The sequence below is a fragment of the Cygnus olor genome, chromosome 24, assembly GCF_009769625.2.
Source record: "Cygnus olor isolate bCygOlo1 chromosome 24, bCygOlo1.pri.v2, whole genome shotgun sequence".
Taxonomy (NCBI): domain Eukaryota; kingdom Metazoa; phylum Chordata; class Aves; order Anseriformes; family Anatidae; genus Cygnus; species Cygnus olor.
Window position 1 is genome coordinate 2,298,400 of NC_049192.1, and position 26,189 is coordinate 2,324,588.

Consider the following 26,189-nt stretch of genomic DNA (forward strand, 5'->3'; position numbering starts at 1 on the left):
AGGATAGACAGAATCAAGGAGCACTATGAACAGATACTGAGAAATATTGATGGGGGGAATCTTCCAGGGGCTAGTCTAGTTTCCATCGTGGGCTCCCCAGCAGTCATGTGTACCAACAAGAAAGACGAAAATGACTTAGCTGGGGCTTTAATTAACCGCTGAAGCCTGTGGTTTACGTCCCTTTGGTTGATAAAGCTGGAACACAAATTTCACAAGAATTAAGTCCCTTTGGGGAGTCTCAGCACTTCCTGCTTCCTACACTAAAACTTCATTTTTTTTTTGTTGTTCTAGAAGAACACAGGAAGCGTGATCACTGTGGAAAAAAAATATCACTTTTTAGAATTTCTCTGTAGAAGCTGTTTGCCAAGCCCTATGTGTTTTTCCTTAACCGGTTAAATTTTTATGTCAATTTTGACTTAAGAAAACGTGAGAAGAGTAAGCTGCAAAAATAACCTGAGAATTTGAAGCGGGGATTTGAGGATAAATCTGACTGTGGAAGGTGCCGAGCGCCCTGTCTCAAAGCCAAGCTCAGGCGAAGAGATGGAAGCACTGGGAGGCTCTTCTCAAAATAGCTCCAGCAGATGCTTAAAAATCTGCAAAGCAACCTGATTTGGAGAAGAGCTGAGCTTCCTTTCGAAGCAGATATAAAACCTGGGACTGCCTTCTGCTGCCTGGGGGCCACGGTTTGGGCCAGAGAGGGCAGGTTTGGATTCTCTGCCTGGGGCTCAGCGACCCGTGGCATGTGCGGCCGCTCCTCCGCCTGCTCAGGCTCTGACGCATTTGCGGCAGTCGCATTGAGAACATCGCCTGCCTATGGAGGAGCAGCAGGAATTGGTTTTCAAGGGAAAAAGGGAGGGTTCCTTTCAATTAGGAACACATATTTCCTCTGTTCTTTATACTTCCTCATGCTTAACATTCTGTACCCTGCCAGCTAGCAGTACACTGATGAAAAAAATAAGTAATTTCAAAATAAGGCTTCAGGCTTTTTGTCAAATGAATTACGAAGATCCACTAGCATTCAGTTCATGGCTTAATACAAAAAAAAAAGTCAAAAGAAATCAAAAGACTGAAGAATTCAGGATTTCATTTCTGACAGTACTGCTGGAATCGACGAAGTACGATCAGATAAGGCAGGAGAAGCACCCTCAAGCCACATTATTTCCACATTGTAAAGAAGAAAGAGGTGAAGATCTGCTGTTAGCTAGAGATGGTGAGTGCTTTGTACCCGCCACCTCCTCAGAAGCGTACAACTGTCACCCCTTCCAAGCCCAAACTCATTTCAGGATTTCTCAGCAAGACCAAGTGGGCAGGTGGAATGCACAACGAAGCCACACGCAAACTAGGCCTTATCTTCCTTGCAGGAAGTGAGATGTCACGCTTTGGGGGCTATACAGGAAAACAGTTTCTGTCGCTGTCCCACGTCCCTGCCTGCCTCCAGCCCCGAAAGCTGCGCAGCTCCCTCGGCCCAGCCCAGGCACTCGGTTCAGGGCGCGGGGGAATCGGAGCCAGCGGCTGAATGTGGGAGCAGTGGCACGGTGACAGAAGCAGGGTGACATTTCTGTCAGATTGACTAGCAGGGGAATTTTGTGTAATACTTCCTCACGTCTTAAGGGTTTGGTAATAATAAATTTATATCCATTTTTAAGGCACTTCACAGAACGAGTATTGTACCGGGTTTTAATATTTCTAGAGGAAAAAAAAAACAACATCTCAGCTGAGAACTAAAATCATCCCTGGCTTCGGAGGTAAGGAGAATCAAATCTTTCATTCTCCTGTTCACCTCCTGGGTAGGGTGGGGAGCCCCGCAGAGCATTGTGGCGCGGCCGCAGGAGGCAGCAGGGCTGCAGCCAGGGCAGCTGCACGCTGCCAGGCGCTGAGGATGTGTCCCCGACCTCCAGCTCCCTGCTGCATCCCCGCTGTGGCTATCTGTGATAGCTCAGCACGCAGTCAGTCATCCTTCCTGCTTTCCACCAGCACAGGCAGGTTTAGGCATCTACTCTGCATACAAATCTTCCTTCAGAGCTCTGACAACAGAGCTGTCTCAGCACAAGTGCGCAATGATAAGCCTCTAGCACGTAGATGCTGCAGTCTGTGCTTCAATTCAGTGCCCACGATGGCACCGCTGCATTCACCTAGGAGCCCTGCCCAACGAGCAGTACAGCACAGGGCACTTCCAGCTGGGGCTACATCACAGCATGGAGCGTTCTTTCAAACCAGGATTTCCCTTTTTACTTCATATTCCCCAGCAGGTAGCATAGCATGCATGCACTGCTCGTGCACTGTGGTTTTCTCACTGCACAAAGAAAGCCTCGCCCCTGTCGCTGCTCAGCTCTGCCTCTGCTCTCGTTTATACTCATCCGAGCATCTTCTCGCATGCTGCAGTAACTGCTCCCTGCAGATCCACGGCCTGAAACCCATAAAAGGGATATTTGCAAGTCTGCCCAACAGCAGAGGAATCAGGTGCCTGAGCAGGGTGGCTAAAGCGGCCCTTGGTGGAACAGCTTTGCTCCGCTGATGGCTCTTTTCCTGCACCCTGCAGCCCTGCTGCGGCTCCAGCACCCAGCCCTCGGGGAGCAGGGCGCCAACACGACGAGATGCCAAAGCCACGGCCAGATACAGCCCTGGGCTTGTCTCCTGCCTGAACACATAATAGCCCCTCTCTAGGGAGGGATCACTTAGAGTTCAATTAAAAAATCATTTTTCTAGTTTCATAACCATGGGCAGGCTGGTCAATCCCTTCTTAATTGAATTGGTTTCTCCACCTACTATTCTCAATTACCAGGTTCACCTTCTAGGGAGGCTTTTTGATTTTTTTTTTTTTAATTCAAGGCCTGACATACACTAGCTGACAGGTTTAATTTGCACAGAAACTTCAGAATTGGTAGTAAGCAACACGAATTTAGAAACGGAAATGTAGAGGGCAATAACTATAGCAAAAGATGCTCAAACCAAGATAAGAGGTATGATTTTCATCTTCTTTTGGAAAGATTTTTAAAATGGAAGAGAATTCAACAGTTTACCATAAATCTAAATTAGGAAAAACAAACATACAGTCTGGTATGAAATTCAATATAAAAAGCTCTTAGTGTTTTGTACAAATGCATTGGCTCAATTAAAAGCTTATTTGAACTACAGAAATTGTAAGAGGGTAATAAAGAAAGAGCTAAACATTCTTTTTGTTTATATTATGTTTGAAATTGATATTTACAAGCTATTAAGTTTTCTCTCAGATAATTCTTGTTTAGATGGAGGAGAAATCAAATTTTACACAATTTATCCACTCTAAGTTTGCAGCAACAGACAAATGTATCCCAATATATTTGTAAAGAATTCAAAGCACCTGTTTTGAAAACCTGATATGCTAACTCTGCTTGGCCAAAATCAATTACAGAAGCATTTTTGTAAGGTGATAGCATTATTTCGCTCTCTCCTGTGAGTATAATTCTAAAAACATTACACGTGCTCACACCACGAATTAACTCCTTACTGTGAAATAGAACTGCTCTGTCTCTTGCTGGTTGGCCCGTCTCTTGGCAATGCTTGGTTTGCTCATGAACGTTTCTGAGACTGTGGATTTAACAGATTCCATAGAGTTGCTGTACTGAAAGCAGTCTGAGACATCAAAGTCCTCTATTGTGACTATATCCTGGATTGTCTGGAGTGTAGCTTCCATGGTCTTCTTAACCTGTCCAGCAAGAGTAAGAGTGTATGAAAAAAAAGAAGATATGTTGCAAGTGGAAGAAAAAAATAGTTAATGGTACCCCAGAGTGTTTTACTAATAAACAAATATTACTTGTTTCATGTCCTGTGGGCCATAAAAGAGGTACTAGTTCTGCTCACGAACAGAACACCGTTTGTATGAACAAAGGGTTGGCAGCACACTGAACGTGCCAGCAGTGTGAAAAGAGCTGGAATCCCACAGGCTGGGGTGAGAAAGAAGTAGGGAAATTTAACCTCAAAGCAAAGAGTGCTGGAGGAAAGATGTAAACATCTTACTTCTCTAATTACATCTACCGGGTATAAAAGAAATGTTAGATTACAAAAAGGCTTTGTCGTACTGCAATTGTTTTCTGAAGGCCAGAATCAACTAACTAAACATTAAGAGTTTGCAAGTTTTGCCCAAGGATTAAAAATTCTCGAACAGAAGTGCAGATGAGGCATTTTGACATGTTCATAAACAAACGCCATTGATCTGCTCTTCTCACCCTAGATGACCAATTAAACAAAAAATATCTCTTGCCTTTGGTTATGCAAATTCACCATCTTCACTTTGAAACATTAAATTCACCTCTTTCTCGTAACTATCCAAATACAACTTTTGCAACAAAGCCAGTCCTAGCAATTTAAGGATGGGGAAAAGAGAAACGTGCACGTCTTTTAGGGGCTCCTCTGCGTGCACTCAGCTTTCATGCAAAATCACAACCTAACATACTGCTGGCCTCAGCTGCCTTATTCTTGAATTTTATCACAAGTCTTCATAAAAGAAGATCACAGCAACTACATTCTTTCTTAATTAGTCCCCACTGCCCTGTGGAGGCAGTAAAAGGCTTGTTGATTTGGGTTGATTAGCTCACCTCTTCATTTTCAATCTTTAGTGTAGATAACCTGGACTGCAGCTGCTGGCACCTTTGCACTAACTCGCTCTGCACTGGCTGTTGGGCACACAGCTGGGACTCCTGGAAAAGAAAAAACAGCACCATTTTTAGGAAAAAAAAACGTAATCAAGAACAGTTTAATTACTTCATTATTATTATAAACAAACATCATCTAAAATGCCTCATTTTAAATCTTTACTAATTCTGGATTTCAATCAGTAAAAAGGAATGTATTTGATCAAATTCTAGTCCACTTCTTGATTGTCCTTAAAAGTGAATGAAAGAGAGAGAATGTGTACATCTCAAAAGATCTAGAAAAAATTACCTGCTTTTACTGATGCAAGGTAGTCATATCTTCTGGAAGTCTGAGGGTGCTTTATCACAGTGATTAGGCTAAATCACACTCTAAAACCCCAAGGAGAAGTGAGTGTGCTTGTATCACATCGAGAAGAACTTGCTGCTATTAGCCAAGCATCCTGGGGCACAGCAAGCTCAGCATGTTTAGCTGAACTACCTGTACCTACAGGAACAGGTAGAACTCCCTATTTAATGAATTCAGAGGAATTTAAATAGAAAAGAATAGGTTGGGCACTTGTCGAAAATGCCAGAACAGTGGGTTGCCCTGTGCTGTTAATAATTAGCTGTCCTACACAGCACGAGGTAGCTTTCCTTCCGGATTTTTTTAAAGGAAAACATTGATTTCATTGTATATGGCTACTTTTAAAGACAGACATTGCTGGAGTTTTATCATGCACATATACAATCACATATTCAATCTGGTATAAGCAGAACCATTTCAACAAGTCTATCAGCCTGCATTTATAAACATTAATTCGGCCTTGAGAAGAAATAAGTGAAATAAGATAAATGACTCAGTGAACGTGAGCAGTTTAACTGAATGACAGTCTGCAGGTAATTTTTTCTTCCTACTATCTTACAGGATACTACCACTGTGCAGAAAAAACAAGAAATGTCATTTGCAGTCTGAGGGATTCACTTAAGAATGCCAGGACAAAGAGGAGCCTTAAGCAGTGACTGTATTTCTTAGAACGAAAGAATGGGTAGCTGCAAGAGACAATCCTTGCAGTTTTTCTTGAATCTTCAGGACAATAATCTAGAAAACCAACTAACTGACCCAAATTAATACACTGTACTTGTGTCCCTATTCAGATTTGTGAACTGGTTTCAATTTCTGTGATTTAAATGGTTCCCAGCCATGTAACTGCTATCTTGGTAAACCTACCAAGAGAGAGATTTTCTTTGCGAAAAATAAAAACCCTGTCTGCGTTGCCCAACTTTACCTACACTACTTTAATGTTTTAACCCAAACTAGCTGTCTTCCTTCATCTTTGTGACAACAGTATTAGAAAAACTAAACAGCTCAATGCATTGACACAGATGAGACCAACAAAAGCTGGTTTCTGAAGTGTGAAATGAGTATCTTTCAGATCACACTTCACATCTCTAACTTCAGAGTCTGTCTCAGAGTGCAGGAGTTAACGGTGGCTTGAACGAGAGGCTAAAACATTGTTCCCTATCTAAATTTAGTATTATGCCTAATTAAGCATTTCTGTCTTCAGTAGCTTTGCTAATCAAGAAGTGAGGGTCACTTGTACTCAGACATCCATACAATGAGCCACTGCTTACTCTTCCTATCAGCTCCCTTTTCTAAGGATCCCTTCTAGCTCCCAAAAATAGAGGCAAACAGGTGGCCTTTTAGCGGGTCCATCTATCAAAGACGAAGGAAGTGCAGAGGGGAAGCTGCAAGTGTTTACAGAGCTAGAGCCAGAGGACGACCGTAAACTGACCATATCACCCATATGCGGCTGAAACTCGAACTTCATGGGCGGACAGAAGACATTGTTGTACATCTCCATCAGGCGCTGCTTATCACTGTTGGCATCCAGGTTCTCAACGGCATTTTCGATGGCATCCAGACCCTCGTGCTTTGACTGCTCCAGGTTTAACTCAGCAGACAAGAACGTCCTGAGAGCTCTGTTGAGGCTAGCGTGGTACCCCAGGTCACAACACTGCTGGAAAAACACACACAATTCCATATGAATAAGTGAAGACATTCTGAAATGAAAGTTAAAACGTTTCTAGAAGGCTAGAAGTTATATAAGTGGTAAGTCATGGTTGCTTTCTCTTCTAGGTACCGAGCAGTCTCCCATCTCACTGATTGCAGAGACATCTCGATAAGGGATCCTTGAAGTCGTCCCTAAGCAGAACTCAGCCTATAATTTCATACAAATTTCTGTATCATGTTACGATTTGCCTCCAAGAAAAGTATTACTTTTCCAACGTAAAGTATTATAACAGTTTGGGGAGTTGTCATGGAGTACCAGAGACCTCCTTTCATTCTGTTTAGAAAAAAAAAAAAGCACCTTAAAAGTGGGCATGTTCAATGGTATAACAGTGTATTTCTTTAAATTCTGATTTTTCTTTCAGGGGCATTGATTCCCATTGAAAGCACTCCAAAATCCTTCAATAAAATTATTCTAAATAAAACAATACACTGAAGTATTATCGGGAGAAACAAGCCACAGGATTTGGATCATCTGCAAAGATTAATCTACATGTGAATTATTCCACTCAGTTTTCTGTAAGGGTAGAGAAAACTGCTTAATTCAGTGTACTTCAGGAAGCAAGAACACGACCTGTACAGTCACAGACATAAAGAACAGAGCCATCCAAAAAGCTAGCAGCGACTGGCTGGGGTGACTTCATTGCTGGGGTGAAACAGAAGAGCAAAAACTTTCAAGCATAAAGTGGTCACGGTCAAGAATTTCCTGGCTACTACCGACATGAGGATGATGTCACTGCAAGACAATCAGGCAGCTTCATCTCCACCGTGGCTGCACAGCCAAGTATTAAAGTACCAGAAGGGAGAAAGGCACTTTTCATTAGCTGATCAGAAACAGCCTGAATTTTTCAGGCATCTAATAAAGTGAGCGAGAAAGGAGCCCACCTTCTTGGAATTACAAACAAGATTACATATGCTAGGAGAATATCCAAAAAGAAAGAAAGAGACCATCTGCTTGATTGCTATGCTGCTCTGTAAGCAAAATTCACATGAAATCTCCTCCTCACCCATCATTTGGGTCTCATCACTGTCATTGTGTGTAAACGCGGGAAAAAAAAAAAAGAGAGAGAAAAAGGAGAAAAAGGAGGGGTGGAGGGAGAGAGAAGAGAGCGCCTGACTAGCGGACCATCCCCTGCTCTCCCTGAATTTGTCTCCAAGCACTGCTAGATGCCTGGCTCCTGTGCCAATGCGCTGTGGCAGGTGTGGAGCCTTGTAAAAAGAGCAGCGCTTGCTGGTTAGACTGGATGCAGAGAGTTAAAGGACACTGCATTCAATCAGAAAGAAAAAACAGCAGCCAAAAACACAAAAGAGTTGATTGAGAATTTGCACGTGTGGAGGCAGTCTTGGATAAACAGCCTTTCAAAGCCACTGGTTTTGGCACGCGCAGGATAATGCCACCCTCCGCAATAATCCAAAGAAAGTCAGTCCGAGTTGGGCCAACAGGCCAGCCATGATTGGAATCAGCTCAGATTGAAGAGGAGCAGCCTCTCGTTTCTCCCTGCTGCTGTGAGCCGAACTGTTGTATACCCACACGGAGAGACACGCTTTCCTCCCCGCTCTCGCTCGCATCGGGAAGGAGAGCGGCTCTGCTGCACGAGGAGTTCACTGGTGGGACCGGAAAGTCAAATGAGACTCAATATTTTATAGCCCACCTCACTGAGCAGCAGGACTACATTAAGATGCCAAAGTATTTTAGCTTTACTTTATTGAAGCTAGTGACAGAAAACATTTTTCAGCCCACTCCCCCACTTTAACATTTTTAAAAGTCCAGCACACTCATTTATAAACCTATCAGTCTTGCCATCCCTTTTCTGGGTTATATAAATGTTTGATGGAATCGCTCTCCAAGGAAATCAATTTTTTATAAGAATTTAATGATAACTCATTCAAATTCACTTCCCAACATGACAGCTGATTAACCCTTTGCCAGTTAGAGGTTTTCAAACAGGCACCAAATTGGAAAGGGAAGTAGGAGATCCCGGAGAAAACGGCACTAATACACTCATTCCTAGAAGAGTAAAGTGAGCTCCAGGACTCATACCTACCCATGCATTTTTAAAAAAAGATCTGTCCTAGTGACCCTTCCATAAATATGAGATACTCGTTTACACAAGCTTCCCCATTACTGTAATATTGCATTAGCATCAAAGAACTGCCTCTGTCCCCAAAGTCAGGGAATTCAAAACTACTGGGCTATGTCAGTTTATTGCTCTTAACACACAATGAAGATATAACTCACTGTTATCCTTCCACAGACACTAGAACACAACGTGCTGTACAAATCTGACCAGCTTAAAGGCATTTGGCCTAACAGGATTTATAAGTAACTCTGAAGATTGCTTTTATATTATATTTCAAGCTGCAATATCAAACGATTAGATCAAGGAAAAGAATTAAGATCTGACTTAAAAATTGCATTTTTATTTAAGTCAGGTGGTTCAGATAACCATCAACGGTTATCATTGTTAATTTTCAATCCTTCAGATCAAAGGCATTAGTAAATCTATATTCACTGTGTCTTAACGAGGAGATAACTGAATTACATACACTGTGCTCCCAGGTAAGTTCCGTATCTTTCCATGCCTTCTGTAAACAGAGCGGATAATGCTTTTCTTTTAAAGATTTTGAGAATTTGCAACATTCTGATAAATCAAATGCTTCAGGGAATGCAAGGGAGTTAATGGACACAGACTCAGAGTCACGATGGCCGCTGTCGAGGAGCAACAAGAAATCAACGTACTGCAGAGGCTTGGCTTCTGGTCCTGCACCACTGCCTACCATGCCCCAGACAGCCGAGAGCATTTAGTGAAGAGCACTTCACACTTCCTTCAAAGCTGGATAACCCCTATTTGTCAATGAACTACTTAAAAGATCTCAGGCCTGTATTAAAAATTGTTTGGGGTTTATGGAATCTAAATGGAGTTTTTACTATATGAGTCACAAAACTGTACTAAGGACAGTCTGTTAGCAGACAATTGAAACAAGCACATTTGCAATATTTGGGGGAGGAACTATGCATAGGATTTTCAAGAAAAACATTAAGACAAATTCCACTGATGTCAACGAGATGAATCCCCACCTTGTATGTGTTAGTACGAAGAATATAAAGTTATCATTGGCTAAAAAAGGACAAAAGCAAAAAAAATCCACCAGCAAAACAAAACAAGACGACACAATTCAAGCTGAGCCAATGTTAACCAAGAAAGGCCTTCTAAAGAGGGAGCAGGTATAAAGGAAACAGGTCTCTTTGGCACTGCAAAACATGACATTTTGAAATAACAGCATTTTTCAAGCCACCTAACAAAGGCAATCCTGATCTCCAAAGGACAGATTTTAAATATCTAAATGCCTAATAAGTACCTAGGTGTACTTCATGTGATTTTATGATTAGCTGAATAAATGTATTATATATAACGTTAGGTAATGTAACGGCTGACTGAGTAACAGTGATCCAAGTGACCTTTATTGCCTGTGACTAGACACACTTCTGTTAGCTACTTGCCCACCTACAAAGAAAGTTCCCTTCAGGCTTTACAACCGAGTGTTTTTAGTAGTGGCTGCAGTGGGCTTTCCTTGGCAAACAGAATGAGATCAAGCAGCAGTCAGTGACCCAGACACAACATATTCACTGCATTTGGTACTCTAGTTCTGCACACTGAAGTGGAATAGTTACGTATTTGTCGGAAATGCTGGGATTCCTAGCAGGCTTTCAAGAGTTTTCAAAGAGCAGAGATTCTTTTTTTTTTTTCCTTTCCCTTTTTTTTTTTTTTCTTTGCATTTTACCAAGAGTAGAATTGAGGTCCCTGGAATACTGGGGTCTTTCATTCAGCTACAAAACAGAGTTTGTAGGCAGCTGGGGAACAAGCTCCCTCTGCCTTCTGCTCTGTCACCCTGCTTGTGCAGAGAGCATTCTAAGGAAAAGGGGCTAATTTCTGTAGACAGTTTATTTCTTTGTTCCTCTGCAGAGAGGGACAGGCAAACTGCAGAGTGGCTAGCAGCAGAACTTCCATCATTTTTGACACTCTTCTGACACCTTTCAGAACTGGTCTCACAAAGTGCTCTGCAGTCCCAATGACAGAAAAATGCATCATGTTACTGTAGAGCTGGTGGGTGGGGGTATCAGAGAACGGAAGGTCTGAAAAGCAGGGAGATCCATTCCTCCTGTAAAGTATGCTACCAGAAACATTAACCTTGAAATGCATGGATTTTTTCTGAAAACCAGTTAAAATCAGCTTCAGAAAACACTTCTGTCCTTGACTTCTTTTACCAACTGGTATACTGATTTTACAGTTAACATTCTCCTTTTTTAAAATGTGCTTTTGAGTTGAGGGTTTGCTTAAAATAGTAAATAGAAAATGTCAAGCAACAGCATGATACTGAAACCGTTTCATTTTAACTAAGCAACTCTTCCTTCTACATGTTTCAATGCCAGGTTTATTGTGCAAGCTTCTATCTGTGTAACAGACTGAGTGTGACATCTAAGAAAAGCTCACTTAGCAGATTAATGACAGATCGTCATGCTGTTGTTACTCTCCAGGCTGCCATCACTCCACAGCTGTAGAGTTGTTGCCAGTTGTGCTGGTGTGTAAGATGTTGGAGAAGGAAAGGCAGGTGTGTGAGGGTTAATGGCAACGATATTCATTGCGAGCACCCGAGCAGCAGCACTTACATCAATGAGATCAGACAGGTCGTGAATGTAATACTTGAATACAGACGCATTGGTGGCTTCCAGAGCAAGCAGATACTCGTTTCTTGCCTTAATAGCCTTCAGTCTATTTTCTGTGTATTTCGCTTGGCGCTAAAGAGAAACCAAAACCAGAGCATGTTTTAAAAAGAGGTACAGCAGCAAGAACAGCATTTTTAGAAACACCAAACAGAGTACACTGAATGAACCTCACCCTGCTCACACAGTTCTAGTTCACTTGGACTCCAGTTTCACCAGGACTCAGAAACTTAGAATTTAGATCAATTATTTAGAAGTAATTAAGCATTGCTATACAAGACAGCTTTGCATTTAAAGCCTTATCTGAAAACAGACTCTGGGGTTGGGGAAGAACGAAGGAACAAGGTGGGTTTATCAGGTCACAAGGTGCCTTACAAAACGCGCAGCTTTGGTTAACCTCCACACCTTCAGCAGTAACTGTACCTCTGAGCACTGTCAAAATAAGTCACAGCACAAACCTTAGCCCAACCGTGCTAGTAGGTCCCAAAGCAAGACCTGACCACGTAGCCCACAGTCAATACCAGCTCTACCCATAGCTCATCTGTTCCTGCTGGCTCTTGACTCTTCATTATGGCCCAGCTCCAACACTAGAGAGCAGCTGCTGGAAGCCCACAGGTAGCCTGCAGGCTGCCACAGGCACCCCACCTCTTCGGAGCCCAAATCAATCCAAAACCAACACTGCACCTTCTATTGGCTTGAACCTTAGCACTGAGCTACCTACCTGACTGACCAATTGCAAGGCAACCGGTTCTGCCTATGAAGCCAGTCTGGGACTGCATGCCTCCCTGTACCACAGGGAGGTCAGACATTAAGCTGGCATGAAACATTAAGCAAAAGATCTGGCCCAAAATCTTGTACTCTGTACAAGAAAAAAAACGTGTTAATCATGACTTCCAAGAAAGCAATTGTTACTTTCATACTCCAACCTTGTTTCAGTTTTTGTGACATGACTGCAAAACCTAGGACAATATAAATGGATATTCAATTATCCTCAAACAAACCTGGTGCTAGCTTTTGCCTTTCCTAAACCTGAATATTTAAAATTTGCACAAAAAATGAGACTTGTGTTTGCATGTCACAAAGGATGGAACTAGTCAGTTCCTGTGCTGAGCTACTACAAAGGGCTCCTCCTCAAGCACTTCACACAAGCAGCAGCAGGACTATGGAAGTACCTTCTCCTTCATTTTCTCTATTTTCTTGACAGAACTTCGTCGAACGTGTTTTTCTTCAAACTTGACGTTGGAAGTTGAGTCAGGGGAGCGTGGCGTCTGCTTGTCCTCTTGTTTCACTGACTTCCCAATCTGCTTTTCTTCCTGCTTCTCTGCCTCTTTCAGTTTGCTCTGGGCACTGATGCTGTCAGCGTTGTACATATGGTAGGTTTTCATAACCTGCAAAAGATGATACACAAGAGTTGTAGAGCATCACATTTGATTTGCTGAGGGAGAAATGAGCTTACCTAACCTGTAGAACTAATCAGGCATACAGAATTTTTTCCTTCCCATGTTACCTGCATTGCCAAGTCTCAGGGCAGAACAGTTACAGCTGTATCTGGAAAGCTCACAAGCTTGGAAGGAGGAAAAAATCCAAAGAAAGAAGTCACATGCTACAAGAAAAGAACATTTTTTGAATTTGGCCAATAAACTCCCCCAAATTAAGTTTGTTTAACTATTTCAAATGGCTGTCCATCACGTTTATATTAAATGCAAGGTACCATACTAACTAGCTGGTCACTGCCCAAGGGTCTTTGCAAGTCAGATCTGGTCGCTGGTTGGGAGTTAGAAGTATTCAAACTGGCAAAATACTCAGGGAAATTTCACATGTCAAAAAAAGCACGACAAAAGACATGAAAGTCTCTCAACACAAATTTGAAATCAAAGTGGATTATTTCGCAGCTGCTTCTTTGTTTAGTTTTGGCATGCGCCTTCTTGTACAGTCCAATAAAGGAGTCATAAAACCCAAAAAGAGAGACTAAATTCAGCCTCCTTACTATTCAAAGCGAATTACGTGCCAAGGCTCGAAAATGATAGCTTTTCATCACCAGGTACAGTTTCAGAAGGGATGCTATCAGTCTTTCCTCCAGATGAATCAGTCATTTAAACACCACAAGACTCAAGGAACTGTATGCAAATCAAGTCTGAACATAATTGCTGCCAAAGCAACTCTGGTTCAATTTGTTTAAATCAAATTTGATATGAAAAAGCACTTCTCATTTTATCTATTTTTGTTAGATAATTTCTTGTGTGTCTCCTTCTGCTCAAGGAGACCTGGATCTTGTACTAAATGGACAACTTTTATTATATATACAACTTTTATTATATATCTTATTTAGTAAATAAATAGGGCCAGATAAATATTCCCTAAGACAAAACCAAAATGCATTTGTCTGAGAGGATATTCATGTCTAGTTTTGTGTTAAGAAAACAGAACAAAAAAGAAAGGGCATAACATATAAAGTGACATTTTTATCCACAATTACAAGGCAATTCACTTCACACATGGACACCAAAGGAAGCATTTCTGATGTCATTTTGAAAGGGTGCCAAGAACTGCACAGTTACATAAAGACACCCCAAAGTTTCAGCTTCACTAAAGATCCCACTTGGAAATAATTCATTTTAGATGAAAACCCATTTATACCTCTACTACCTTAGCTTGAACTGTACCATAATTTTACGTAAGTAGGACGCATGCTCTCTCTCCATGCAGCGATCAGGAGAGATTCTCAGATACAAAGAGACGTTGTATTTAAACATGAAAGAGAATGTGAATGCAGCCAGTATTAAAGAGACTTCCTGAATAATTTACACACACACTTGCAGCTACTGCATATGCTTAGACTATAAAGCAGGCATTTATAATAATAGATGCAAAGTACTTTCTTTTCCTCTGTCACTGTAAGTAGAACTGGCGGAAAGCAAGAGAAGCAGGAAGAGAAATCCCAATTTTAATGATTTCATCCTGCTAACAGTGCCACATGGGCAGCCACAACCAGTGCCTGCCCCACGCTTGGCAGTGGGGTCCCTGTTGGGGTCAACAGCACAGGTAAGGGATCACTGATTTCATGGACATCCATTTTGCCTGAAAACAGAGATGATGCCAATAGAACAAGATTGGCTTGTGGAAATGTTTCTAAAAGTACCAATAAAAGCTGTTCCAGAAGCCCCCAGTGATAGATTCCAGCAGGAATTACTTTTAATATGATTGATAGAAGCGGCTTTTCCAAATGAAAAGGAAATTTTTGGTGAAGGGACAATTTAAAATTTTACAGCAGAAGGAATGAATAAATTTCAAGTTCCTAGCTCTGACACAAGAGAAAAGTTCATATCCCATGTCCTTTTGTTTATCAAGGGCTGAATTCTGGAAGATTTTCCAATGATAGAGAAATTAACGTGACTCAGTATTTGGCTCGATGATCTCTCAGAACAGGGCATACAGAAATGATCATACACATCCACTAACCAGTCACCTCAGCAACTGCAGCGCCACGTGAACCTGGACTACAAATAAATCTCAGTTCTGACAGTCTGTCTTTAGAGACAGCTCTACATTCTCCCTTAGGATCCCATCCAAACACATGACTCAGAAGTTGAATCAGATTGTGCCCTCCAATAAAGAATAATTTCTAGAGTAGGCAGAGCTGATGGCAGGTACCGATACATTTACAAAGCCACCTTCATACCCTAAGTAAATTGTCTGCCTTTCAGGAACCTGAGCACAACGCACTTTGCCCACACTGCTGTAAAACAACTGCAGTGACAGCACATCGAACCACAGTTCAGCTTTAAAGTGCCTCCAGCTTCCACCACGCTGCCGCTTCCCAGTCCTCCTTGGCTTCCCTGCCGAGCAACACAAACCCTCTTTGCCCCCAGAGGAGGGTCAGCAAGACTAAACTGGACTCATAATCTCACTGTGACTGCCCAAAGTGACTTGAGAAACACCCCTGGATCATCTTTTGAAGGAGTGAAGGAAAGAACACGTACCCCGGTGTAACGACTCAGCGTGCCATTAAGGACAGATAAAAGACAAGACATTCTGAGCAACAAAACCATGAGCAGGTTCTGCTTCTAAAACACAACTAGCCAGCTCAGTAACAGCTGCTGAAAGGAAAAATTTAATCAAACAACAGGCTCTCCCATTCATCTATGCGAGAAGAAAAATCCCCAAGCAGCAAATGAACTTTCACGAACACATTCCTCTCTGTCCCAAGGCAATGCCTCTTTCCTGAGGTCTCCATTGGATAGACTGAGAAGCAAAAAGCACAGATGGAAGACTATTACTCTAAAGGGAGCTGTTTTGCTCAAAGAGTTGAGGAACAAATAAACACAGCGGGCTCCCTGCTGCTGAAGTTGTTTGCTGTCTTTTGCATGCTCGTTTCCAGAAATGGACCACACGAAACCACTACGCTTATCCAATTCAGGCATGGGGCAACCTGACCAAAGATTTTTAGTGCATTAGGAAATAATTCTAAGTATCTCTTACTCTTTTTAAAACCAACACTGCAGCTAGTAGCAGGTGTGTGTTAAGGTAAGATCTTTGGCAAGTGAAGCCAACACCTATAGAGCTGAAACAATATAAAGGCAGAGTGAAAAAGTGAGATTTATGGAGCTATATAGACTGGTGTACACAGGGTGCCTCAAATCGCAAAGGCTGCAGGCATTTATCAGTCTTGACGCTTAGTCTGTGCTGTAACAGCAGGCTGGGAGAAGTCAAACACTTCTTCCTTCTGTCTGAAACGATGCCAAGAAGTCAGTTTGATTTACCGTGTAGAGTTCATTCAGGACCTTCATCAAGTCTTCCTGGAGCTGCAATCCCACTTCCTTACTCTGCAACAAAAACAGAGAAATGAAAGTTAATTGGGGAAGATGGCAAAAAGGCGGAGGAAGTGAACATGCTCTGCATCCACAAATAATCTAGGCTCAATTAAGCACCACTATTTATGCTAGCAAATCCACTAACTGCTCTGCCCAGAGCCACTTACGGCCCAATTGCACAAACAATATTAATAAATTGAAATGTTATATGTGCACAGCCAGAAAAGCCTTTCAGTATGGAGGCAGGGAAATTTCCAAAGAACGTGAGATTTTTGTCACCAGGTCTGGAAAAAACTAGATTTTCTGATCTTAGCAGGATTGAGTACGGCTGAATGTAGGACAGCTTGGTATGCACTAGAATACGAAAGGTGAAGAAATGCAGTATAAGAAAGCCATCAGGAACGAACACCCTTCACTTATCATCACAAAAGAGGCAATACTTCAATTTTGCTGGCATAAGGCGATTCCTTGACAAAGCCAGACTCCATGGGGCTGTGAGGACAAGCCAGCCACCACCTCCTTTACACTCACATCTGCAGTACTGCTGCTACGCTCTCCTTTGACCCTGCATCTCACTCGCAGCCCTGCTGCCCCTCTGGTCCTTACCCTTGTCGCTCAACCACACGCTCATCACGAGCTGGCAGTGCCAACCCATCACAAAACTGGCTCTCTACAAAATGGGGGTTCTCAGACCAGGGCTGGCAAGCATTAAAATATTTAGAGATGCATCCAGGAGGGAGACCTTGTTGCAGTGTCCTCCAGCTCAGAGCCCCCAGTCTTTACTTGAGAGCAATGTTAAAACGTATTTAGTTGTTTTAAATGACAAGGACTGCAATACAAAACAATTTAACCATATCAATGTAAATGACGCAGTCCCAGGGGACACCCGCATTAGTGAGATGTGCAGTTAAACCTCAGGCTGTACGATTCAAACTTGTTCACTAAAACGTTAGAAAAAAAGAAACTTGCAGATGGACGTGACTGGCTGTCAAAGCTGGCTGACACCTGAACTAGCTTGCAACCAAGTGTCAGATTTTAAAAATATATTCACTTATTTAAACTCCCTGCTAGGTAACGAGCAGCCAACATCTCTGCATTGCAGTTGGACACAAGTGTGCGGAGAGCTGGCGCTGGCAAACGTTTGGCTTCAGCTAAATCCACAAACAAGGAACAGATAAGCTTCTGGTTTTCTAATAAAGACAACTGAAATGCCCGAAGAGTCACATCCCTAATTACTGGAGGATGGCACCTCTGTATGCAAAGCCCTCTTTGAAGAGCCTGCATGCAAAGAAGGGCGAAGCAGCTTCCTTGTGAGTTCCATGGCACTATTCATCTTCTCTTCATCACAGACACGATTTCACACTCAAACTGTTTCTATTCGCATTCTAAAGAGCTTCCATGAGAAAATTTGAGAACTTGAGGCACATCAAAAGGCGCATCGAGCAAGCGCCCAACAACACACCTTGCAAGGCACGAAGAGGCGAGCGCCACGCTCCAGCCCTGCCCGCCCCAGCCCCGCTACGCAGCGCTGCCCTGCACACGCTGCTCGCCCACAAACCTCTACAAATCCTTCCTCTTCTGTAGCAGGAGTGTCAATGATCAAGAAAAATCTCTGTATTTGTAATACGATTTACACCTCTTAGCCTCCAGTTATTGAAAGAGATTAAAGCCAATGAAGTTACAGTTAGACCCAGACAGATGTTTCCTTTCCCTGCTGTTGAGGAGTCCAAGAAGAGATGTCCCAACCATTATCCTGTTTATTCTAACACGCTGCTGAAATGATTTTAACTTGCTGCTTTAACCCTGTTCTACAGTGCACATACTGGGTTTGACAATCACTTTGAAATTCCAGGGAAATCCAAAGCCACGCCAACACCGAGCTGGTCAACAATCACTGCCTTGTAGCGAGCAGCCAACGTGGCCACATCTTATAAAAATACCAGGGCTTTTGGATTCAGGGTTGTACAATACATCCTTTAAGGTGAAAAAAGGAAGAGGGGGGAAGAGAGGAAGACCGGTCATCAACAGCTTATAAAGTTGTTGCTTATAAAGCATTGGGCGACAAATGTAAATGCAATGAGAAGCTCCCTCAGAAAAGCCTTTAAGGATAACAGGCAATTATTTGGTACTTGAAGCATGGCACAGGCCTCGATGGGGGGTACAAATCTTTGAGGCCCTTGAAAGCTGTGCACCAAATTAGGGGGGAAATGGAAGTGGGGAGAGAAGCATAAAACGGAGCTGCCTTTGTCAGCCATCGGACAAAACACTTCTTGGTTTGGCAGAGGGAACAAGACACCTGAACGGCTCCAGGTACTGCCAGGGAAGAGTTCCTTGGGTGAAGTCTGTCCCTAGGGCTTTGTAATGTCCACCACAAGGAAAAATTAAGAGCATCCTGACACATCTGTACGCGTTACCTTGTCAAAACCAAACAGAAATCCAACGGCACGCGATACCCCGAGGGAAAGGAGGGGAAGGACAAGGACAGACCCACCTGCAAGTGACGTTCATGTACCATGGCCCTGCTCAGGCTGCAGGAGCCAGCCCACTTTGACAGCTTTGCTCCTACAAAACGTTGAACCAGCAAAAACTGCAGCAGTTGCTAGCGTTTCATGATAGACAGCTCAGAAACGCAGTCTTAGCCCTGGCAGTGCGATCTTTAACATTTTAAACCCCCTGTAAGTTAATATTTCTAATGATTCTGAGGTGCAGGAAGGAGATAAAGCACACTGAATTCCCCCTTTTCTGAGGTTTTATTAACGAAAGACATCCAGATCAGTAATTGGAGAAAGCAGGGAAGAGAACAGATGGCTGTCTTTTTACACCAATGTTTCTATTCACAAAAACCCAAACCAACAGGTAGGCTCAAACGCTGGATCTAGTATTTCAACCTTGTTTTCCCACTGATTAGAAAAGCCCAAATGCATCTACTGCTACGTGCAACAACAATAACTTCCCCCAGTTATCGCTGCCTCTTAACGCAATACCTGCCTGATTGAACCCTCATGCTCTGCAGGTTAGGCGTACATAATAGCTACTGAGTTAAGCAAATTTGATAGGTTCCAGATTATTTATGCCTACAAACACAGGAAAAGAAAAAGATAAAAAAGGCAATGCAAACAGACAAACCCACGCTTAACCAGTATTTCTGGCTAAGATGTCAAGATATCAGTATTTTTTTTCCACATGCCTCGATGATAAATTAAAAAGCAAAAAGAGAAAGATTATATAATTAAAAAATTAAACGATCCTTGTTTGAATGCCTCCCAGCTCAGCACTGCAGGGAGGTTTCTGAGATTGCAGGCACTTTGCTCCAGCCCCCACGGGGCTCCGGCAGCGCGGCTGAGATGCACAAGCAGGAGCATCCCAGCCAGGAGCTCGCGTGCTTTGCATGTTCCTGTGCTCCAGCCTCATACGTTAAACCTGCTCCCCAGGCGGCCAGATGGCCTACTGGAAAAGCAGGAGTCTGATACAAGCTCTGGCAAAAGGGAGCATCCTCCTCCTTCTGAGTCTCTAATATACAAAAGAGGGAAAAAAAAAGAAAGAAAAACGGGAAGCAGATCGCTCCCAATCTTCCCAATTCCAAGAGACACCGCAGTAACCATTCCTACATTGCTTCCACCACCGAAAGCAGAAAACAGCTGAAGTTGCTGCTCATCATTACAGCGATCTGAGTCGCAAAGATTTTGTGACTGCCTTTTTCTCAACACTGGATGATTAATGGAAGTGACTGGCGAGGTCTGCTTGAAATGCCCCGAGCGCTGAGCTTTTCACACAGAAGGAGCTTTTCAGCAATCTGCTTCACGGTGCTGCTCGAGCTGCCTGGACTGGACCAATCATCTTCCTTTCACCCAGCTCTTTTCAGCCCATTTGCTTATTTCTTACATAAAATTGCTCATTCATTGTACAAACTGCTGAAGCATCAATTATGTGAGATAGATTAAAATGAATATTTTAATGCATATTCAGGTTGAGGAAGAAAGGAAGATGTGTAAGTGCCAAACTGTCAAAACATGAGAATTCTTTGTGTTTCCAAATAAGCTCTCAAGAAGGCAACTGCCAGATTCCTGGACCGGAAAAAACTTACATTAAGATGAACCTAAGACAAATCACAGGTGTCACGAAAACAAGAGCTAAGCAATCAACACTGTTAATTTAATGTTGCTCCCCAGTACAGGTTTCACCAAAAAAGGTTTAGAAGAAAAGTCAAGCTAGCAGAGGCTGGTAAATATGAACTTATTGGAGGAAGCAGCACTGTAAGCTTGGGAAAGCCAAAAGAAATGCCTTAGACATTAGAAAAAAAACACAAACAAATAAATATATAGCTTGAGAGCTTTTTAGGACGGTAGACTAGATGCACCAAGAACTCTTAGAATCACAGAATTGCACCCCGATTAAAGGCGCCTGATCTTAACCCCAGCCATACACGGGCAAGAGATTTTAAGACCATGCTAGAAGTGGTGTGCATCAAGAACAAAACGTGCACTGAGGGAAACCAACACTGCAGCCTGTGCAGTTGCAAACATCTCCCTCCGTGCATCAATTCCTATATCACATTTCTCAAAGGCAGAGAGATTAGAATGATTAATTTTGTAACCAGTCTTCTAGGAAAAAGCAATAAACGAGAGCAAAAGAAAATCTGATGAATTCTGTTATTATCTATGCCTGGCTGTACCTGCAACAAGAGCGTATCTGTACCCCCTTAAAAACCCCGCAGAAGGGCTTGAGCAACCCAAGGCTCACCTAGTTGGCTCCAATAATAAAACGTGTGGGGAGGGGGCGTCCCCACAAAACTGCAGGGGCATGCGACGAGGAGGGCGATGCACAGGCCTGCTTTTGTGCCCAAATCAAAATGACCAGCAGCACCCAAGAGAACCAGAGTTATTTCAGCAAGGTGACAGCAGCAACCACTGCCCAGCAGCATTACCTTCCAACACCGGGATTTTTCTTGCAAGCTGCCTTTTCTCAAGCCTTTCCCTCAGCCCCCCCAAAAGCAGAAGCTGCCCTAAATGTGCCTGCACGCGTGCACACACGTTCTTTTGTTAGAGCTGCGTGTGCCCCGTGTGCCGAGCCGTGGTCTGCTGCCACCCCGAGCTGAACACAGCTCCCCACCGCCGTGCCAGCCTCTCAACGGCCTCTTTGTCCATCCCTCCTCCCCTCCACCTCCCCTCTAATTTAATCAAGATGTTTTTGGGATCTACTGCAGCACTCGCCTGGCTGTTCCGCATTCCACCCAACATTAGCGACTTCAGCTTCAAAATATTCGGGGGGGATAATAAATAAGGGAGCACAGGAATGCTGTCAATATTTTATGCCCCGGGCCTCAGGCCTTGCCAACAGAGCTCCAAGTCGGACAGAAGGATGGGACGGCCTCAAAACAAACCCCAAAGCTCACAGGGAGCTTTCCACAGAGACCCAACAGCAGCAAGGAAGGGCTCCACAGCTGGTGGGGGTGAACACACAAAACACGGCGGTGAGATTTTATCTAAAACTGCCCAAAATTACGTCAGTCTGATGGGGCTGAAGCTAACCCAAGCTTGCCGAGTCTGAGCCGTTCTCTAACAAGGCCATTTCTCTGCATCTCTTAAAAAGGATTAATTAAATTTACATTGGTAGAAAACTAGCATTAAATGCTCTAATGTTTTTTAAATTAACAGTGGGAGTAGGGAGGCAAGCGGATTGAGTTCTTGCTGAGACCAGTGATGAAATTTGCAGAAACATAGGATCCTTTTTGTTCCTGTCTAGATTGCCATTACAGCACAGCACATTTATTATGCATTAGTTAACATCTCCTTACAAAGTTTGTGAAAGAGAAGGCTTGCCAGGTACAATTTTCCAAGATCATACATGTAGCACTTAAATAAAATTTGCTAATAAAAGCTTACAATTCTTCACAGGTAGATTCTCAATAACGTACTTTTTTTTTTTTTTTCCTTTTTATACAGGCCTGCCTTGAGTTCACTCGCATGCAGTAACAAATATGATTTATCATCTTCATGTTCTCATCTAAACGATCAAGCAGTTGCCCTGTACAGAAGCACTCCATCACCACCGGCCCAGTCCATTTGTTATGAACGTCACACTTCTTTTACAAGGGCATCCTCTCGGTGAAGCTCATAACCTATGCGAAGCCAACGTGAGTTTTATCCAAGTTTCTCCTACAACTTTTATGGAGAAAGTGCTCAGCCATGACTCACATGGCCCTACCGAATAGGAGTTCTGTAAAGACTTCTAAAGCGGCAAACACTCTGGAATTTAAAGAAAAGCTTGGAAAATGAGATCTATGTGATTCAGTATACATGCATATTTTGGGCAACAGATCATCAGTTTCTAGCTTAATGATCCATTATGCACTGGTCAGTCGCATTTAAATTACAGTTGCATTATCTAGTTTTCTCCACCATTTCACTAGTGATTTGTTTCACCACTATGTCAGTAATAAGGAATTTTCTCCACACAGCAGAATATTGTACTGGGAAAAAGCCATTCCTACATCAAACCCTGTCGCGCTGCTGCCTCCCGTACTCTGGGTTTAAACACTTGCTTCCAAACAGCCCCCAGCCCTTTCTTCTCCCTTTTTTTTCAGTATTCTGAGCCAATGTTACTGAATTTTGGGCTTCAGGCACTCACTTCCAGCAAACCACACGATTTTATGGCTGGGAGCACTCATTTTTGCTGCGAAGCCAGCTATATTCTCACTCATCGAACGGGGCCGTACGTGAAATGGGCTTCCAAGGTGGCAAGACCTACCTGAAGGTGGCCAGACCTACCAGCGAGCAGCGAAGCCCTGTCAAACACCAGATGCAATGTCCTGCAATTCTGCTCAAGGCGTTAGGGCTCCACCGGCAGCTCTCTGCTGCCTGTTTCCCTCAGCAGTCTCTCGCAAAGCGCCGTGGCGCATCTCCAGGACAGACCGACCGGAGGAATCAGTGGGAGGGACGGCCCAGAGTTTAACAGGTGCTGGTCCCTTGCTCCTGGCTGACCTGAATTCAGACTGGGGCAACACACGGACAGGCATTGTTGTAACAGAACACAGCATAAGTGTAGAGTAAATTGTAAACAAAATGCAGTAACTACAAACAGCTTTCACACTATTACAGAGGGCCGAATGCAGCATATTCCTTGCCCGACCTATATGCAGAAGTGATATTTTCAGCCTGAAACCCAGGTAAGGAAATTACTCCAGCTGCACCTCCTGTATTCGGTCCGCCTTGCTGGGCTCTGACGCCACCTTACATCGCCCCGGCACCAGGTGCCAGCAGCCCGCCTGCAGCCATCGCGGCCGTCAGGGGCACAGGGAGCCGCAGCCCCACAGGCACGCACGCTGCCAGGCACAGCACAGGCTGCTCAGGTACCCAGCACCACATCGTCTCGCTCCAGCTCCCTTCCCCCGCACCATTTGCTCTAAAAATATGCAGGTAGGGAAGTGGAGATTTTATTTCACCACCGAGAAATCAGAGAGCATCGTCTCACAACAGGCTTTTGTGTCCTTTAGCTTTTGGAAAAAAAGGTAAGAACTCAACGTTACTATTTCCTTATCAGAAAACATTCACCGCTATACCTGATACCGGTGAGGATTTGCACGATAACATTGCCCTCTTTTTTGGGGGGAGGCACAGAACTAGATTATCCTTGCTACTAATAGATGCATGAAATTGCACTTGCTTTCCCTCAAAGCAAATAACAATTCTACTCCTCAGTGACATTTTATTTATGGCATTTGTGTATTTACCTGTTTACACTGGTCTAGAAAAATATTTTTACAGATGCCCAGCATTATGACCAGTGCATTTTTTTAAGCTTAGTTTTTCCATGTGTGGTATATTTTTAAATTTTTCATATTCTGCTAAGAATGTGGCAAACGAGACATACTGCAGCTGTAAAGTAGGTCATCTTAAGCAAGGACCCCTTAAGAGAATTAATAATTCTTTTTCCTTGATTACTGCCAGGCTTTTAACGAACTCATTGTAGATTTCTCATTTCACATCAAACACTGCGCAGTGCACTACAGATAAACTGATTTTTTCCACAATGGAAGGTATTAATGAGGAAGCAAATTTCAAATAGTCATTTTGCTTTCTCCATTCCTTCTTACATGGCTTTCTCCCCTTAAACATCATTAAGGATCTCAAAACAGTGTACACCAATGCTCTGCTGCCAAAGCAAGACCTGTCTGCAGGGCACGTAGCCCTTCTTGCTGCACCAAGGTGCATGGAGGATGCACCCGCTGGCGTCACCGCTCCAAGCATCCCCAGCGAGCCTCCCAGTTAGCGCTGCTGGAGGCAGCCCAAAGTTAAATATAGAGCGGAAGATAAATGCTTTAAATGCAGGAGCACCAACACGGCGTGGAAGGTTCATGTCACAGCCAGGAACACGGACGCTGAGGAGGTTCTAGAAAGGCTGCACCATGCAGAGAAGTCAAGGGTCACGTTAAACAAAAAAACAGGGTGACAGGAAGCGTAGAGTGAAAAGGGAGAAAAGGGGAAATCAAAAGGGGAATCAGCTCAAACGGAAGAAAATTTTGAACAGATTTATATAAATATATAAATAAAAGGGCCATGCTTAAGACGGATAAGCAGAAAGAAATCAAAGGAGCGCTCCCTACAAAAGCAGATCAAGGAACCAAAAGCAGCGTGCGCAAGAAGAGGAGCTGACATCAAAGCGCTGCAGGCTGCCAAGAGAAGGAGAGGTGACCAGGACCGCGAAGCTGGGCTGCGCACCCACCGGCTTAACTCCAGCCTTGTATGAAACCCAGGGCCAAATCGTTAACTGCTGGACAAATAAAACATCATCGTCCCCTTCCCAAAGCGTAACAGTTTGTTACTAAGGCATTTCCACCAGTTCCCCCTGGTTCTGTTTGCACAGGAGAGTGGTTGTTTATTTCTCCATTTATCTTCCTTTTCCTTTGTCCCAGCGCAGACTGCTCCGACCTCGCTGCTCTGCCAGCAGCGCCGCTGAAGCCAAGCGTCAGGTTCCCACTGGTGCCAACGGGACTCATCTGCAAGGCTGCTACAGCCAGCGAGCCCTTTAGCAACAACATCTTTCAGTGCAACCCGAAAGTGTTTCCTCAATAAAAAAAAAAAAAAAAGGGAAGCACAAAGTTCATGGAAGGAGGACAGCGTTGGAAGGAGACCTACGACTTCGGCAGCAGGTTGGAAGAACGGCGACCAACACGCACAGTACATCCACCACCACTTCAGAGCTGCCTTTGGCAGCACGCACAGCTTCTCTTATCAGCAAAGATAGCTTTGAAGTGGCTGGCCAGCCTCCAGCCAACACTCAGAACAAATAAGCCCCTTCACGTCGTGACACAGCCCTGCAGAGGGATCTCTTCATCACAAGGCACGGACAGAAAAACTGACGGCGTCAGACCACGCGGCTCTCCTACGGCACTGCGAGCCCAACCACCACAGACAGGAGCAGCCTGAAAACCCGTCTGCGATGCAGGCACGGCCCCGGGGCTGCAGCAGGTCGCCCATTTCCAGGAAGATGTCCTGGCACTGCTGTGTCCTCGTGCAGCACCTGCACTTGTCAGAGGCGTCCAGCAGTGCAGCACATGGGAATCTGTCCCAGCCTGAACGTCTTCCACCACAGCTGCTGGAAGGGACAAAATCCCACAGCTCTAACACTACAGATGCTCTCTCATACACAACTCCCACAGACAGCCCGGGATTTCCCACCGGGGGCTCGGCGCTGCTCCAGCGGCGACACAGACAGCTCCCACCCTGCATCCTCCGCGAGGACGCTTTTCCCTCCAGTGTGGTCCTTATCACGGCCATCCAGGCCCTCTGTAGCCTTCAAGGCTGGATTAGGGCTGCATGCTATACTTAGATCTCCCTCTTGAAAAAGCTCACCACTTCCAACAGTGCAAAACACAGCAGCTTGAGTCTGGCAACCAAAGGGATCTCGAGCACATCCATTTACCCTGCCTGTCCTTCCTCGCTCACCTGTTTAATCCCAGCAGGATACAAAGCACTGGC

General features: G+C 43.9%; 1 protein-coding gene across 14 annotated transcripts in view; it reads right to left on the reverse strand.

Moving 5' to 3' along the window:
• The window catches only part of SRGAP2 (SLIT-ROBO Rho GTPase activating protein 2), a 106,349-nt gene that overhangs the window by 32,409 nt on the left and 47,751 nt on the right, over positions 1-26,189 (reverse strand). For 9 of the 14 annotated variants that reach the window (XR_005814433.1, XR_005814432.1, XM_040535448.1 and 6 more), the window contains 6 exons: positions 16,162-16,224; positions 12,574-12,789; positions 11,348-11,476; positions 6,404-6,628; positions 4,575-4,676; positions 3,488-3,685 (listed from right to left, as the gene is read on the reverse strand). Coding sequence is in view for 12 of the 14 variants with exons in the window: in XM_040535448.1 (XP_040391382.1) it covers positions 3,488-3,685; positions 4,575-4,676; positions 6,404-6,628; positions 11,348-11,476; positions 12,574-12,789; positions 16,162-16,224 (933 nt within the window). In the remaining 2 variants the exon portion in view is untranslated. The remainder of the gene's footprint in view (positions 1-3,487; positions 3,686-4,574; positions 4,677-6,403; positions 6,629-11,347; positions 11,477-12,573; positions 12,790-16,161; positions 16,225-26,189) is intronic. The other 5 variants (XM_040535450.1, XM_040535451.1, XM_040535447.1 and 2 more) reach the window with 1 other exon arrangement.